This window comes from Melopsittacus undulatus, chromosome 2 (assembly GCF_012275295.1).
Source record: "Melopsittacus undulatus isolate bMelUnd1 chromosome 2, bMelUnd1.mat.Z, whole genome shotgun sequence".
In the NCBI taxonomy this organism is placed as follows: domain Eukaryota; kingdom Metazoa; phylum Chordata; class Aves; order Psittaciformes; family Psittaculidae; genus Melopsittacus; species Melopsittacus undulatus.
In genome coordinates, this window is record NC_047528.1 from 13,703,284 (window position 1) to 13,719,518 (window position 16,235).

Consider the following 16,235-nt stretch of genomic DNA (forward strand, 5'->3'; position numbering starts at 1 on the left):
GTCCTTTTCTTGTTTTAGTTACTCTTATTCTATGAAATGCATAGGTCTGTATCATGCAATCCATGATTCTGTAATACGTGGTATGATTCTCTCTGTAAGTGTGCTAGATTCTATATTAATTTGTACAGCTGCATTTTTTATTATTTTTTTTTCACGTGTTCTGATGCTTTTCCTTCTGTGCTGTTACGGAATATATTTGCTCTGTGTATTTTTTATCAAAAATGATAACCATGGCTGTATTTCATAAGATGATCATGCAGTTTCAGCATTTAATTTTTTTTTATTTTGTTTATGTCACAATATTAATAAAATAGTATGTCATAATATTAATAAAATAATTTTGGAAAAATACAATAGCTTTTATTATTTGATTCTAGCATTTTCCAGATTCTACTGTAGAACCAGATAACAAATTTATATAACTTAAGAGAATTCATTAACAAGGAATTTTGAACACATTTTGCAGTGTCTTTATAAATTCAAGAACTGACTTGATTTTGTGATAGTTTTTTATTCTAGCTTATTTTGAATTTTTTAAGTGAAAAGAATGAGGTAGTTTTCCTTGATTTGAAAAAGTAAACTCTTATGTTTTCCCGTTGTGCTGATTACTACTGTTAATCTGAATCAAGTTTGTTTTGGGATTAATGGGATTAATGGGAGGAAAATAGTGATTGTTCTATCACATGACAAGATTTTCGAAATTATCTTTGCAGGATGAGAGATGGAGTAAAGCATTTGATCCCAAACTCCAAAAACTTCTAACTGAGCTTGAAACTGGCTTGAGTACTGTTCTCAGAAGATCAGATCCTAATTACAGAGGATCAAAATTCAATGAAGATGATGTGCAAGGTTCGTTTTGCAGTTATGTCTTTTATAGTTAATGATAAAATTTAATTTGTTTAGGGGTTGAGTTTTCAGACTTCAATATCCCAGCGACTGCAGAGTATGAAATATAAATGGTTGTATTGTGTAGATTGGAATTAGTGATGATCAACTCTGGTCTCAGTATGAACTTTATACTAAATCTAGTCAGAATAAGAAATTGAAAGATAATTACATAACCATAGGGTAAAAATTTGCTTTAGGAGGTATTTTCTGACTGAAAATATTTAATAACCATTCGTGTATTTCATATTTAAATATTTTACCTTATTATTTGCAGCTATACTTACACCAACAGATGAATTCCAGTACTGGATAGAATGTGCTCATCATGGAAGTAAATGGTGTAGTAAAGAGAGAGCTTCTTATTTTAAGGACTTATTTGAGGACATTGCAAAAGTATGTTTTCTTTCTTGTGATCAGTCATATATTTGTAGACTCTTCTTATGAAATATGTGTCAGTTCTTTTCAAGTGTATGAAGATATAACAATTTGGTTATTTTTTTCTTAGACCCTTTAAATGACATTCATGTAGTTTCTACTGACAGTGTTACAAGGGAATGCCAGCAGTTACTTGGGAGCAGATTTGAGCATTGAATATTAAGAGCTGCTATAGAAATATAAGTTTCCTACAGTTTGTGAAATAGAAATTGGCTCATGAAGTTACAAAAAGGAAAACTGAAAATGCAGCAGATAATAATACCATGGTGCAATATTTTTGTCACCTGTAAAGCGCTTGCTTGAATAGGTTCACTGTCAATGCATTCTTCACATGAATAAACTTACACAAGGGCTTGATCTTTGAGAGGATTAAGCCATATTCTGTTAAACAATAAACCCCAGGCAACTATAGCAATTTCCAGCTTCAGAAAAGTGTAAATATTTCTACAATACGAATTGCAAAGAAATCATATTAAGGATTTTTTTTTTCCTAGGATTATTTCAACCTGGATAGTCTCTCATTATTTGAAGTTGTGGATTTGGTGGAGACTACCAAGAGTATTCTTGATGGTGTGTGGAGGCAAACAGAACATGATCCTTATCCACAGCCGCGCATGCATAATCTCCTGGATGTTATAGGTAAACCTATATGCAGTCTTTGTTAAATGAGCAGTTGAGAAAAAGTAAAATGAATTCTTGAGCAGAGACCTTCTTCTTCCTAAAGGCATCAGTGGTAGCCTGCAGCAAAAAATGCTTTCTTCTTGTAATCATGACCATTAATACTATTTGCCTTATAGTCCAGTAATTCAGCTAGTTCTGGTAGATGCTTTCACAGGTGCTTGGGAAGATGACAGGTAATACAAGATGAAGTTGGATATCTTTCAGCCTGTGAACTGCATTCGTCTTGTTTCTATCTGACCCTTTGTCTTTCTCTCAGAGGAGGAAATTTGCTTACATAAACACTCGTTTGAAAGTTGATTCAGTCTGCGTGGAGGTGATTGCTTCTCTCTCAACAGCAGTCCCATTTTCTGGGAGGGGTATAAGAGTCTGCCTGCTGCTGCCACATGCGTATGCGCATGAGGGAAGGATTGCTGGGGACAGCCAGCTACTGCCATTACTGCTGATAAAGACAGATGGTTGTGGGTGGATTCCAGAATCCAAATCTGTCAGCTTTTGATGTTGCACCAACCTCAGTTTAATCTGGAGATGTTTGAGAGATTTGTTGAATCTGAAACAAAATAATCAATTATTGATATATTTGTGTTGTTTGAAATAAAGACATTATACTTTTTTTTAAATGTGATTGGGATATGATGAAGCATTTAAAGGAATTATAACAGATTGCTTTTGTCTACTTCTTTGTGTTCTAGGTGGCTCACTAGGTAGATATATTCAGAAAAAATTAGCAGCTTTGAATCTGTGGAAGGATGCTTTCCACAGCGTTAAAGAAAATCTAAAGGCTGGCATCTTCATTTGTGAGCAGTGGGTGTCGGTTTGTGAGTACCTAACTGGACAACTGTGGCAATATTATACTCTACATCCATGGAAAAATGAGAAATATTTCCCTGAATTGTTAGTCAAACTTGGCAAACGTCTTGATGAGGTATGGTTTATTTCATTAGGCACTGTTTAAGTTAAAAAAGAATTAAAAAAACTTGTACTGCCTTTTCAGAGTCAGACAGCATTCAATAATCCATGTGTGACTTGACTCTTTCAAAAGTCTTTTGTAAAAAGGAATGGTATGGGATGTGATACTGGTGCTTTTTTGCTTCTAAATGTAAGTTTTTTATTAAAAATGTTGCACATATAATTTTTTTTTCCCATTATAGGTGCTAACTATTAGAACACTGCATGAAAAACTTGCATTCTTTTTGCCAGCTGGAGAACAAAATGCTTTATGCCTTGCCCAAGTGTTTGAACCTTTTGCTGGCCTAAATCCTGTACACTATAATCCTTACACAGAGGTATGCTTAGTTTTAATTTATTCACATTTTTTCTGTGGCTTTTTATGATGTTTATGGACAATTCTAAACTAATAGATGAATTCATTATCTCTAGCCATTATGGAAAGCAGCAGTCTCTCAGTATGAAAGAATTGTAGCACCAGCGCAACAAAAAATAGCAAGCAAATTGAAGAAAGTTATTTCAGAAATTCAGGACAGCCCTCAACAGGTATGAGTATTTTTGTAGTCTGAGCACTGTCTTAGAGATAGTTATTGAATTCTTAAGTAGCTAGTTTAGAGAACAGGAATAAGTCCTTAGAGCCAAAGATAGTATTTATGGACAGCAATAATGAGTATTGTCAGAATATGTTTAATTTTTTTCTCAGGAGAAAGAGATAATTTCTTTTAAACTTCATATTTCAGCTACTTCAAACATTTCAGAAACATAAGGAACTGATAAAGCATCCGAATATAAGCAAAGAATTGCTTTTTGAGAGAGAAATATTGCTAGCAAGACTTCAAGATTATGTCAAAGGTAAAAATGTATTTAAAAGTACTTAATTGCCTTAGGGTTTTTTGAAAATACTGAAATTCTTCATTTCCTTTCACAATTATGTCAGTATCCCTAGTAAATTTTTATAACTACTCTAACGATTTTAATCTTGGTCTATTAGGTTTCTGGTCTAACATGAATGTTTTGCTTGTGTTAGACTATCAAAGAGACTTTGAAACTCGATGCCATGGTGTTCCTGGTGATGTTTCTGGACCACTGTCAGGCAAAAACCTTTCTGAAGTTGTCAATAATATTGTATGGGTACGGCAGCTGGTGCTAAAGGTAACAAATTCCATTACTGTTTAGATGCAATATTATCACAGAATATAAAACATGGTATTTGAGATTTCTGTAGGTAATTCTCCCAGGAATTCTTCCCCTTGGTCTGCTAAAGTTCTAGAGAGCAGTTCAGCTGATGTGTCAGTGGTGTGTCTACTTTAGGCTGCACTAACAAATATGTAAAGGGTGGGTGTCAGGATGATGGAGCTAGATTTTCTTCAGAGATATCCAGTGATAGGACAAGGGGCAGTGGGTGTAAACTGTAGCATAGGAGATTCCATGTGAACATCAGGAAGAACTTCTTTACTGTGAGAGTGCCAGAGCACTGGAACAGGTTGCCCAGGGGGGTTGTGGAGTCTCCTACATTGGAGCTATTCAAGGCCAGCCTGAACAAGTTCCTGTGTGATGTACTCTAGGTTACCCTGCTCTTGCAGGGGGGTTGGACTAGATGATCTTTCGAGGTCCCTTTCAACCCTTGGGATTCTGTGATTCTGTGATAGCTCTTAAATCTCCACTGATTGTATTGACTAGGGTTTTCATTAATTTGTTCACACATCTAGATGTGAAATCTCATTTGTGATACCTGTGAGTTTGGCATGGACCTTATAGATCCTTATAGATCAAAGGACACATGGAAGATCTGTACCTTTATGGAAAATAACTAAAGACGGTGTTGCATGCCCTGGGGTATCTTATTAGCACCTACAGTGTGCAGTTTATTCAGAGCCAGTTTACTGTAACATGAATATGGATCTGGGATACAATTCAGGATTCCCTTTTTTTTTCTTCTAATAGGTTTGTAATGTCATTTGGATGTTTTGTAATACTGATTTTTATTGTGATTTTTCATCTCTTTGAATACTCAGAAGTTAACCTTCTTTGCATTGTGATTGTGTTTAAGGTGGATGACACTATCAAGCTGGCAGAGGTTCTTCTGTCTGACTTACCTGGGTTTCAAACTTTTCATCAAAGTGCAGATTCTTTTCAGGAACAGTTAAAAGTATATGAACAAGAACAATTTGATGATTGGTCTAGAAGCATCCAGTCAGAATTATCAAATCCCAAGTCAGGACTTTGGTAAATACATTTTCATTTAAATAAAGTTTATGCTGAAATCTGTGGTGTGGTGTAATTCAATAGAACTTGATGGAGGAAATAAAAACAAAATTTACAGAATTGATAATGAGTGGAAAACCAAAAAGGAATAGTTTATTATCATTTCATCATCCTACCAGGCTTTATAATGTGAAGTATACAGGACAATGTTTATAACTAATCTTGCAGCATCTGTTAACACCTGGAATGAAAAACATACTTGGTTTGCTTATTGTTAGTACTTGTCATCCATTGCAGACCATACAGTGATGATGTCTAGAAAGCAAATGACTGTGCATATACTCTGTATAGGCATATAGGGTAACAAACTGATTGTTATTGACAAGAAATTCTGCAATCTAAATAGAGCAGATAAAAGAAGGGTAAGAAAGAAATTTAAACCAAATTTATCTTACCAATTTTTTAATTGCTTTGCCACATAGCTTCTGCCTGCATCCTTGAGTGTTGCAAATTTTATTTGAAAAAAGTGTCCCATTTCAGAAGATGCTGATGATATGTACCTGTAAACTTATATTTGATCAAAAAACACTCAAATACAATAATAAGTAGATTCAGCACTCCAGTATATACCAGCTGTCTAATTTACTATTACCATAAATTTCTTCTCCTTATCAGTGCTGAAGGCTGAGGCCTGTAAAGTGTCTGCTTGAGAGAGCACAATCAATTGATCCAGTGTATTTAAGAAATGCTGTCTAGCTGCGAGATATCTGTTGACTGTTGTAATAAGCCAGAAAAACTTTGTGAGCAAAACCAGTAGGCATTGTTCATTTCTTCTTGTCTTCAGTGGCTTTTAATTAAGAGAAAAGTTATTGGAATAATTTATGAGTTAATTAAAAAGTTAATAACCATAGAAAAACATAATAGAATGACATCAAGCTTTTTAGAATGTTTAATGTATTGTTATAAAATCCACCAAAGAAAGGATCAATATCAAAATGTAGTCAATAATACATTTAATTTGATTCTTGTTTAGCATCCAAGCTAATAGTCCTGTAATGGAGTTGGATCATGTTTTTGGAACACTAAACATACTTTATTCAGATCGTTTGGTGACTCTCCTAAGAGAAGTACGTCAACTGTCAGCACTTGGTTTTGCTATACCAGCTAAAATACAGCATACTGCAAACACTGCACAAAAGTTTTGTAAGCAAGCGGTCATCCTCAAACAGGTATAAGATTAAATGCCATAATAACTTCCTGTTCTGACTTCCAACTTTAGTAGAACTTCTTCAGACTATTATCTTTTCTGATTGTGTGGCCAAGCTTTTTGTTGTGTTGTCTGTATGAAAGTGATGTGTTCCTTGAAGAAATTACCTAAGCCCTTAAAACAAAACAAAACCAAAGAAATACTTTGCAATTTCAGAACATGTTTTTTAAACCCAAATGAATTATGGTATTAAAGCCATGTCAAGTTAGTGTATGAATATACAAAAATAAGACTACTAATTAATTGTCCTCCTAGTTTTAGTCTTAGTTTCTGATTATTATAACTGAAGGAAAGTGTCGTAACATTGACTAAACTGAGTTGTGGGGTATCACTCTTACTTCAGCTGCCAATCTGGAAGTAAATGGATCTCTCTTAGGTCTTTTGTCATACCCTGGTGGATGTCATGGGTATTTGAAGGTCCCTAAAATTGTGCTAAATGCTTACATTTGCATAAAATATTGGAACTGTTCTACTTAAATCAGAGCCTGAAACACTTTCACTTAAGGTATAGCATAATCAGCTCTGCCATGTAAGTGGTGGTCTTTTTTGCTGTTAGAATTCATCACTAGAAGAAGATTAGCATTAGCATTGCATGTGTACTTTATTTTTGCAAACTAGAATAGTTATATCTTAATGGCATTCATTGGGCAATACTTTTGGAAATATCCTGCATTGCATTTATTGCTATATATTATTCTTGTCTGTTCTTGTAAATTTCATCTTGCAATTTTATAGGTGGCACATTTTTATAACTCTATTGATCAACAGATGATTGAGAGTCAGAAGCCAATGATGTTACAGTCTGCTCTAGCATTTGAACAGATAATTAAGGTGAAAGAATTCCCTTCTCTTTGTACTTTTAATTTCAGAGATATCTGTGCATATTCTATGCTGCTTTTTCTATGTTTATTGCTGGACTTTAACTGCAATCTTTCCATATGAGTAACACTATATATTTAATTAACATTTATTGAAATCAATGGGCCACTTTTTTTAATACTGTCATTTAAATAACTGCTTACTCCTTTGTACTTTGGATATTAGTATCATATGGTCTCTCAGGAATTATTTCTAGTCTGTAAATTTACACATAAACCATAGTGTGGTCAATACCTTAATAGTTGGGAGTGTTATTTCTAACAGTTCTAAATAATGTTGTTTTAGTCTATTTTAGTAAAAATGGCATATACTTTATTCTGGAGATACATTAGTATTAAGCAATGGTTTCACTGACTGCTATTAAATCTTTGCAGATTTTGCAATTCTCTTGAATGTTTCTAATGCATGTGTTGGGCAGGTTGAAAGTGGATAGTTTCCAGTTCAGATTAAGAACAAAGAATCTGTAGTGTGCAGTTTGTTACAGTGAGTTTGTGTCCAGGCATAACATAATTGCTCTGAGATGAAGGTTTGGATATCTTTTTTGTAATTCCTATGAATTCACAACACATAAAAAAGTTTTAGATTCTTCTAGGAATTTTGGAGGAAAATATTTTTTTTTTTTGCTTTGAAGGGACCTTGAACTTAAAATTACACTACAATCTATAGGGTTTTTAACACTGTATCTCTGTTTTATGTCTAGAGAAACGTGTTGATTATTATGAATTTCATTTCACTGCTGTGATATGTGTGAAGCACTCCACCCTCTTCCAACTCTTGTACGATATGAAAATGGTGGGAGAGTGATAACATGCCTATAAAGTCTGTATTGGGGCACAGAAGAACATCTCCAGAGCAAGCATTACAGAAATGATTGGAAACTTGCTCCTGAGAACCCTTTTGCAAGGCAGAGTAAAAGAGTGGGGCTGAAAACAGAAGGCATGTTTGTGGTTGGAATTAGTTCACACAAAATGTTGGAGTCCAGACCAAACTGTAGGTCTCCTGGAAAAACTTGCCAAACTTTCTCTTAAATTTCCCCTGGTCTTGGTGCAGATTATGCCACAGATTCTAGTGTACAGACCCTAAAATGCTGCAGAACTGTTCAAAGCCACATCATATTCTCTTATTTGACATGATTTCTGTCCCACATCTTTTAGGGATAAGTCCACCTGTGGAACTTCAGATGCTTTTGTGTTGTGATTTTCTACTGTAAACTTAGCAAAATGCAGAAACCCCTCAGAATCCTGATAAAAAGCCCAGAATAATGGAACTCCCTAAAGCTACTTCTTCCACTGACTATTGGAATTTTTCAGTGTAATTAAAAAAAATATTTTATGATGAGCAGGTGAAGTAGGATACCAATTATGAATGTCACATTTTGGTTTTTGGTGTGTGTAGAACGAAGAGGAAAGAATGAGTTTAAGGTGTCTTCTTAGCTTAAGAAGGCTGTTTTTGTGTGTGGGACAGGAGTCTCAGCATCAGTGAATTTATTTCAAGCTCTGTTAAAAGTCTGGCATTTAAATCCTTATCCAGTCTATTGATGTAGCTACAATGATATGTCCACTTGTCTGTGGTTTGCCAGATTATTGTGTCTCTAGTGCAGTCGTGAGAGGGAGGTCCTCCATTTTTTACTAGGAGTAAAACCATGTTTCTCGTATTACCACTTTCTGTATGCTGACTGGTAGACTGTTAGACTGTGTTTGCCATTAAATCTGACAAAGTTTGTATGTTTTTCTAGCATTCCAAATCTGGTCCTGGAGGAAAAGCTCAAATAACGTGGGATAATCCGAGAGAGTTGGAAGCTTATATCCAAAAACTCCAAGCTGCTGCTGAACGGCTTTCCACCGAAAATAGAAAATTAAGAAAGTGGCACACAAACTTTATTGAAAAGGTATATTTTCCAGGTGAAATTGAAATCACATCGCTTATAGCTTACTTTACCCTTTCTTCATTTGTGTGGTGATGAATATCTTCATTATTCTTAAAAATTCTTTTATCAGGTTATATCACTCATGAATATTGATCTACTTCGGCAGCAGCAGCGTTGGAAGAATGGTGTCCAGGAGCTCAGAACTGGTTTTGCCAGCCTGGAGTCACAGGCAGGGTTTCATTATCATATTGCAAACTGTGAACATTTGATTTTTCAACACTAATCAAGATTTAAGACTCAAACATAACATGCTTGAATGAATTTTGATTCAGGAGTTACTAACTAGCTCAGGAAAACTGACTGTGTACTAGTTGTTGCCAGATGTGAGGTAAAATCTCAGATGAGAAAGATGAATATGATTGGTTTTATGTCATGCTATCAATTGGAGAAGAACAAAACTTGGTCAGCTCACATGTTAAATGAAAAAATAGGAAAATCTTAGGTTATGTAAATCAGTTGTGTCTGAGCCATTCATACAAGGACAAATAAAGAAATTGGTGTGGATGGGTGTTCTATCCTCAGGCGGAATAGAGCAAGTATATCAAATTTAGAATTAAGTTCATTTCTGTCTGAAATGATGAAAAAGCCACTTTTTTATTTGTTCACTTATCATCTGTCAACTTTTAGAACAGAATTATAGAATTGTTTAGGCTTGTAGAGTCCCTTAACATCATTGGGTAAGATTATTAAGATTTTGATTAAAAATGTCACTTATCAAAGTAACTATATGTTATTACTGTTCTTTGATAGGTGTGGTGTTCTTAGCCTTTCCAGTGCAAACCCAGATTATTTAACTTAGTATTTGCCAGACAAATAAATGCAGTACTTTTTTTATAGGTTTTTCAATTTTTTTCTGGGTAATAAGAATAATAAATAAATACATTGATTCAGCTTTTGTTTTGTAATATCTAAAACTATACCATATGACTAAGAGCGTCATCCAGATGCTTGTTGGACTCTTGAAAGGCTTGATGCTGTGACCATTTTCCTGGAGAGCCTGTTCCAGTGGTCTCATACTTCTTTGAATTTTACTAAGATCCTGGTCTTTGGGCATTGTACTGTGCTCAGTTTCAGCTTATAATTATGGCTTGAGGAATAAAAGTAAAAATAAACACTGTTGAATTTTAGGGTTTCAGATCATCTGACATGAAAGGTTGGAGACAGCATTGGAATCATCAACTTTACAAAGCTCTGGAGCCGCAGTATCAAATGGGCTTAGAAGCACTCAATGAGAATTTACCAGAAATACATATTGATCTGACATTCAAGTAAGATATTTTCTCTTTTCCTGTTAAGAAAGCATTCTACCTCAGATTACATTTAAATACTAGTTGTTTTATTATTTGTTTCATTTTTTAGGCAAGGCCAGTTGCAGTTCAGACCTCCTTTTGAAGAAGTACGAGCTAGATATTATAGAGAAATGAAGAAATTCATCTCCATTCCAAATCAGTTTAGGGGAGTAAGTGAAGCAGAAGAAGAGTCCATATTCACTGTTATGACCGAAAGAAATGTAAGTGGATTTCTCACTGCTTTCAGCAAAGCAGAGGATTTGTTCAGAAGGCTGACAGACACTTCTAATCAATTCAAGGTATTTTCAATATTTTACCCATTATTTTATTTCTATAGTTTTAGGTTTCAGATATTTTAAAAGTAACTGATCAATGACATTTGTGCATTGTTGTCCTTTTCTCTGAGGCATATAAGCAAAAGCTTAGTAAGTCCATCTGTGTTAAGCCAACCACTTAAGCACATACCTAACTCAAAGCATATGCAGGGTTCCAATTGAAACCTTAGTATTAAAGCTGTCTTTTTTTTACTCTTGTTCAAAGTCTGTTTTGGTTATCCTTAGATGTGTGAATGCATCAAAACATTTTGTACTTCCTCATATTTGCACTGTCAATCTGTAGGTAATTGAAGGAGCACAGACATTAAAGATAATGTAGCTGTCATGGTTTAAACCAAGTCCGCACAGCTCATTCACTCACTCCCCCCCCTCACTCCCCCAACTCCCAGAGAGTTAGGAAAGAGAATCCAAAGAATGTAGCCCCCACGGGTTGAGACAAGCACAGTTTAATAGCTAAGGCACATCACAAATCACTACTGCCATTACTACTACTACAAATAATATTGATAAAGCCAATAACAAGTGAAGAGAATACAACATCTCACCAGCCACCGACCCATAACTCACCCCACCCTGCCCGACAGCACCAACTGATACCTCCTCCATCCCCCCAGAGCTCCAGCCCTTCTAGGTTTCTCCCGGCTACCTCCTGGATATGACATGCTATGGTATGGAATACCTCTTTGGCTAGCCTGGGTCAGGTGTCCTGTCTCTCCTTCCTCCGGCCTCCCCTCCTCCCCTGCAGAGCATGAGCTCAGAAAAGGCCTTGGACAAAACAAACATCTGAGCAGTAACTCAAAACATACTTGCTATCAGCAACCGTTCTCAGCCCAAAAGTCAAAACACAGCACTGCACCAGCTACCAAGAAGGAGAAAAATGACTGCTACAGCTCAAACCAGGACAGTAGCATAGAAACATTATTAAAATGTTGTAATATACTAAAAACCAAGTTTTTATTTTGGAAAATATTTCTTTTCCATACATGAAAAAAAAAACGTTGAAAAGGAATGGATCGTAATTGGTCAAGTAGATCTGGAAACACTGGTGAAGACACATCTTTCTAGCAAACAGGACTGGGAAAAAAATTTCAAAGCATTGAAAGTGAGAGGGAAGGAAGCAGAACGACTTCCAAGGTATAGTACAACTCTATTCTTTTGTTTGAATAGTGTATTCTATCAGATAAAGGTAATAGTAAAATAGATTTTTTTTTCTCTTTTTACAGAGAATTTGAAGTGTTTTTAAAATGTGTAGGTTTTTATTTTTCAGTTTTATTTTTAGACACTTATCCCCTTTTATCTGTTCAGCCTGCTCTGAAAACTTTTAATGTCTTTGTTTGATATGATGGGAAATCCCCTAAAAAGTCAGGGCTGATTCTGAAATACTACAAAACATGGTAATATTTTAACAATTCTTTTAGTTAAGTCCTATGCATGTGAAGTACATGTGGCAGCTAGGAACAGAGTTAGTAAATATTTATACATTAAATAATTCCTGTACTGAACCACTTGATTACCTCTTATAAGTTATAGTTTAAGATATGCTAGTGTAGGCTTTTATTCTTACATATATTCTTGTGGAATATAGTGTATTGCACAGTTAGAATTCTCAAATGAAACTGCTAGGAATAAAAGGAAAGAAATGAAAGAGGAAATGAAAAAGTGGAAGGAAAAAAAGATGATATTTCCTGCAGGAAAATAGGCTGGTAGAACTTATTGGCTAAGTGATAAGGACAGGCTGGGGTGAATAGAAAAGAAATTGGCTATGTGTCTTATAGGCAGAATGTGGCTATGAAGTTCCATGAATTGAAAATAATTGGTGTTGAGGGAAGATGCACAGGAAGGTATCAAATAATGGAGCCCTCTCTTAGTGTTCTTCAGGTGTCTACTTAAGGTCACTTGTGATATGTTAGGTACGGTGGGTTGAAGTGACTCACTATGGCTTTTCTTGTGTTCTTAGGACTGTTGAAGCCTGAGTTAGTAAATTCTCATGGAAATTGGAGATTTAAAGACAGGACTGTACAGACAAAATATTTTTATTTTTGAACATAGAAGTAGTCCTTTTGAATTTGCGGTCTTTGGTTATGTAAAATCAAGTAATTTTCTGCTTGGAGGAACAGAACACTAGACCTCAGTCCGCATAAAAATACATGAATATGCATAATGGTCATACTACAACGAGTAATTTTCCCAATAAGCTATGTCTTTTATTTGTAGAATTATGAGGAAATTCTTTTCTTACTAGGCTACAAAATCATGGTGAACTACAGATGTGCATAGGTCTTAGAAAAATTGATGTGCAAGTATGCTACTGATACTGCTGAATATTTGCAATTTTTCTATCTTTTGTCTTGAAGCACCATCAAGATAGATTGTTTAACTGTTAATTGCAACCCTGTGAAAACTGTAATCGATGATTTCATCCAGAAGTTGTATGATATTCTTGTAATTTCTCTGAGAAAATCTGTTCAAGGTAAGTAAATGAGTAGCATTTTTTGTTGCTTTTCTACTTGGGGACATTTGTGTTAATGTAAGTACTTTCTTTTAAGAAATATTTTACTCACAGGCACAGTGGGCTGCATGAATCACAGTGCAGATAAATTCATCTGTTACTAATTTTTCACTGCAGGCCTAATCTAGGACCTTTTGATGTCTGTGTGCATCTTGCCTATTCATGTGTTGTGGCCACATCTGTTCTGAATGCAAAAGGATGCATATGAACATTATTTAGCTTGTTTCTTTTTCTGAAGGAAAATTCTTTTGTCATTTCAGGGAGAAAGATTTATTTGATGTTTGAGGGAGGAAAACTTCTTAGGCATCTGAGGTTAATTGAAGGAGGCATCATGAAATATTGTGATTAAAAATGTTATTGGATTTTTCTTTCACAAATTGAAATACTTCATGAAGTGTATTAAATAATCAAGACTTAATACAGTTACTTGTTACTTAGATTGTCAAAATGCAGAGTGATATAGTGCAAAATATTCCCTTTTTTGGGTGGTCTATCTGTATATGGAACAGGTAGACAAAATGCAGTATGGTTTAGATGATGAGAAATACCAGTGCTTTTGGATTTAAATGTAACAATCAGAACAGGAAACACAGAATGCGGTGTGCAGGAAGTGAGTTATATCCATAGCCTGAAGATTGTTTTCTGGAATATGTTTTATTCTCTGAAATTGTATAGATCCTTTCTCAGTACCTGTCGTGGTTTAAACCAAGTCCCTCAACTCCTGGAGAGTTAGGAAGGAAAATCCAAAGAATGTAGCCCCCACGGATTGAGATAAGAACGGTTTAATTGCTAAGGCATAACACAAACCCCCTACTGCCATTTACTACTACAAATAATAATGATACAGCAAACAGCAAGTGAAGAGAATACAACACCCCACCAGCCACTGACCCATAACTCACTCCACCCTGCCTGGCCGAGCACCATGTGCTCCCTCCTCCATTTTCCTCCAGAGCTCCACCCCTCCAGCTTTCTCTTTCCCAGTATGCATCCTGGGCATCACGTGCTATGGTATGGAATACCTCATTGCCTAGCCTGGGTCAGGTGTCCTGTCTCTACTTCCTCCTGGCCTCCCCTCCTCCACCTGGCTGGAAAAAACCTTGAACAAAATCACCCTCAAAACATGCTCAAACCATGACATTATCCACCCCTTATTCCATACCATTCACGTCATGCCCAGATCCCACATTTTCAATACACCATCACTCTTAAGTCCACCCCTTGATCATGAGACATCTCTATGTTGCATCTCTGGAATGATGGCCTGAAGTATCTGGGCCCACCAGGCTCAAAATCATTCAGCGTCCCCTTCAGCAGTTCTACAGCTTGCTGCTGGGGACTCCAAGCAACTGCCTTCCACCTCCAATGCTTCCAAAGCACTGGAGGGGCCCAGTGGATCAGATACCTGGCCGTACTGTCCCACATGCCCTGCCACTCATGACTGTCCAGCCTTGGGGACAGTCTCCTGGTGCTCCTATATCCTTGTCTAACCCTAGACAAGACCCAAACCTGACTCTGCTTAACTTTTGGGATCAGACAAAATGGTTGTGGGTAGAACACACTCTGTGTCTGTGCCACCATGCTGACCCCTATAACAATCAGCAGGCAGGTCCCAAGGGCACCCAAAAGCCATTCATAACTGTCAGAACTCTCAGGTGCTGCTGCTGCACTTGTCACTGGGGCTGATGTAGCTGCCATGCTTGCCAGCTCTCCCACCACCAGCTTCTCTTCTCCCGAGTCCAGATCCTCCTCCTCTGCCTTGCTGGGAAGTGCTGTGTAATCTCCTGCATCCTGCTGGGGCTCGGCGGGCGACTTCCGGGGGACATTCTCAGCCATCGGGGGGTCGGGAACGGCCGCAGGACTCACCCCCCCCACAGCCTGATCCCCCTGCTCAGCTGCCGCCCTGCTCCGCTCCTCCCCCGCCTGCTCCCGCTGCTCTGCCACAGCCGTTTGGCTCCCCGTGCCGCTCTCCCTGGCAGCCTCAGCTGCCGGCAGCTCCCGGGGCCGCTCCTTCCTGGCTTCACGCAGCTCCACACAGACGACGACGAGGATAAGGACAAGGACAGCGAAGAGCAGCGGGACGGCCTGGTACAAGTCCAAGTCCACGGCCACGTCCATCCCCCACTGCTGCCGGAGCCCCACCATATTACAAGCCTCCGACACAAAGTACAGTGAAACAAAAGCTTTAGCCCAAGCCTCAAACACGTCCAATCCATACACAAAGTACCCGGCAAAATCCCGAAACAGCGAGATCCAGAGAAAAACCTCTAAGAGCCAATAAATCAGCATTGTGACAAGAGACCATAAATCCGCTCAGATCTGTTCTTATCTCAAACCCTCGGGCCCCACATTGGGCGCCAAAAATGTCATGGTTTAAACCAAGTCCCTCAACTCCCGGAGAGTTAGGAAGGAAAATCCAAAGAATGTAGCCCCCACGGATTGAGATAAGAACGGTTTAATTGCTAAGGCATAACACAAACCCCCTACTGCCATTTACTACTACAAATAATAATGATACAGCAAACAGCAAGTGAAGAGAATACAACACCCCACCAGCCACTGACCCATAACTCACTCCACCCTGCCTGGCCGAGCACCATGTGCTCCCTCCTCCATTTTCCTCCAGAGCTCCACCCCTCCAGCTTTCTCTTTCCCAGTATGCATCCTGGGCATCACGTGCTATGGTATGGAATACCTCATTGCCTAGCCTGGGTCAGGTGTCCTGTCTCTACTTCCTCCTGGCCTCCCCTCCTCCACCTGGCTGGAAAAAACCTTGAACAAAAACACCCTCAAAACATGCTCAAACCATGACAGTACCGAAGAGTTTTACCTTGGTAGGAAAATAAAACATTATAGCTTAAACATGCTTTTTTTT

At 37.3% G+C, this 16,235-nt stretch overlaps 1 protein-coding gene across 1 annotated transcript in view; it reads left to right on the top strand.

Annotated features, from left to right (window-relative positions):
• Positions 1-16,235, top strand: part of DYNC2H1 (dynein cytoplasmic 2 heavy chain 1) — a 166,597-nt gene that overhangs the window by 2,471 nt on the left and 147,891 nt on the right. The window contains exons 3-19 of the mRNA XM_005149725.4: positions 714-849; positions 1,163-1,281; positions 1,818-1,962; positions 2,694-2,926; positions 3,153-3,287; positions 3,382-3,495; positions 3,690-3,801; positions 3,977-4,101; positions 5,000-5,175; positions 6,188-6,383; positions 7,157-7,252; positions 9,036-9,188; positions 9,298-9,396; positions 10,356-10,495; positions 10,587-10,815; positions 11,858-11,985; positions 13,206-13,321. Coding sequence (XP_005149782.2) covers positions 714-849; positions 1,163-1,281; positions 1,818-1,962; positions 2,694-2,926; positions 3,153-3,287; positions 3,382-3,495; positions 3,690-3,801; positions 3,977-4,101; positions 5,000-5,175; positions 6,188-6,383; positions 7,157-7,252; positions 9,036-9,188; positions 9,298-9,396; positions 10,356-10,495; positions 10,587-10,815; positions 11,858-11,985; positions 13,206-13,321 — 2,452 coding nt within the window. The remainder of the gene's footprint in view (positions 1-713; positions 850-1,162; positions 1,282-1,817; positions 1,963-2,693; positions 2,927-3,152; positions 3,288-3,381; positions 3,496-3,689; positions 3,802-3,976; positions 4,102-4,999; positions 5,176-6,187; positions 6,384-7,156; positions 7,253-9,035; positions 9,189-9,297; positions 9,397-10,355; positions 10,496-10,586; positions 10,816-11,857; positions 11,986-13,205; positions 13,322-16,235) is intronic.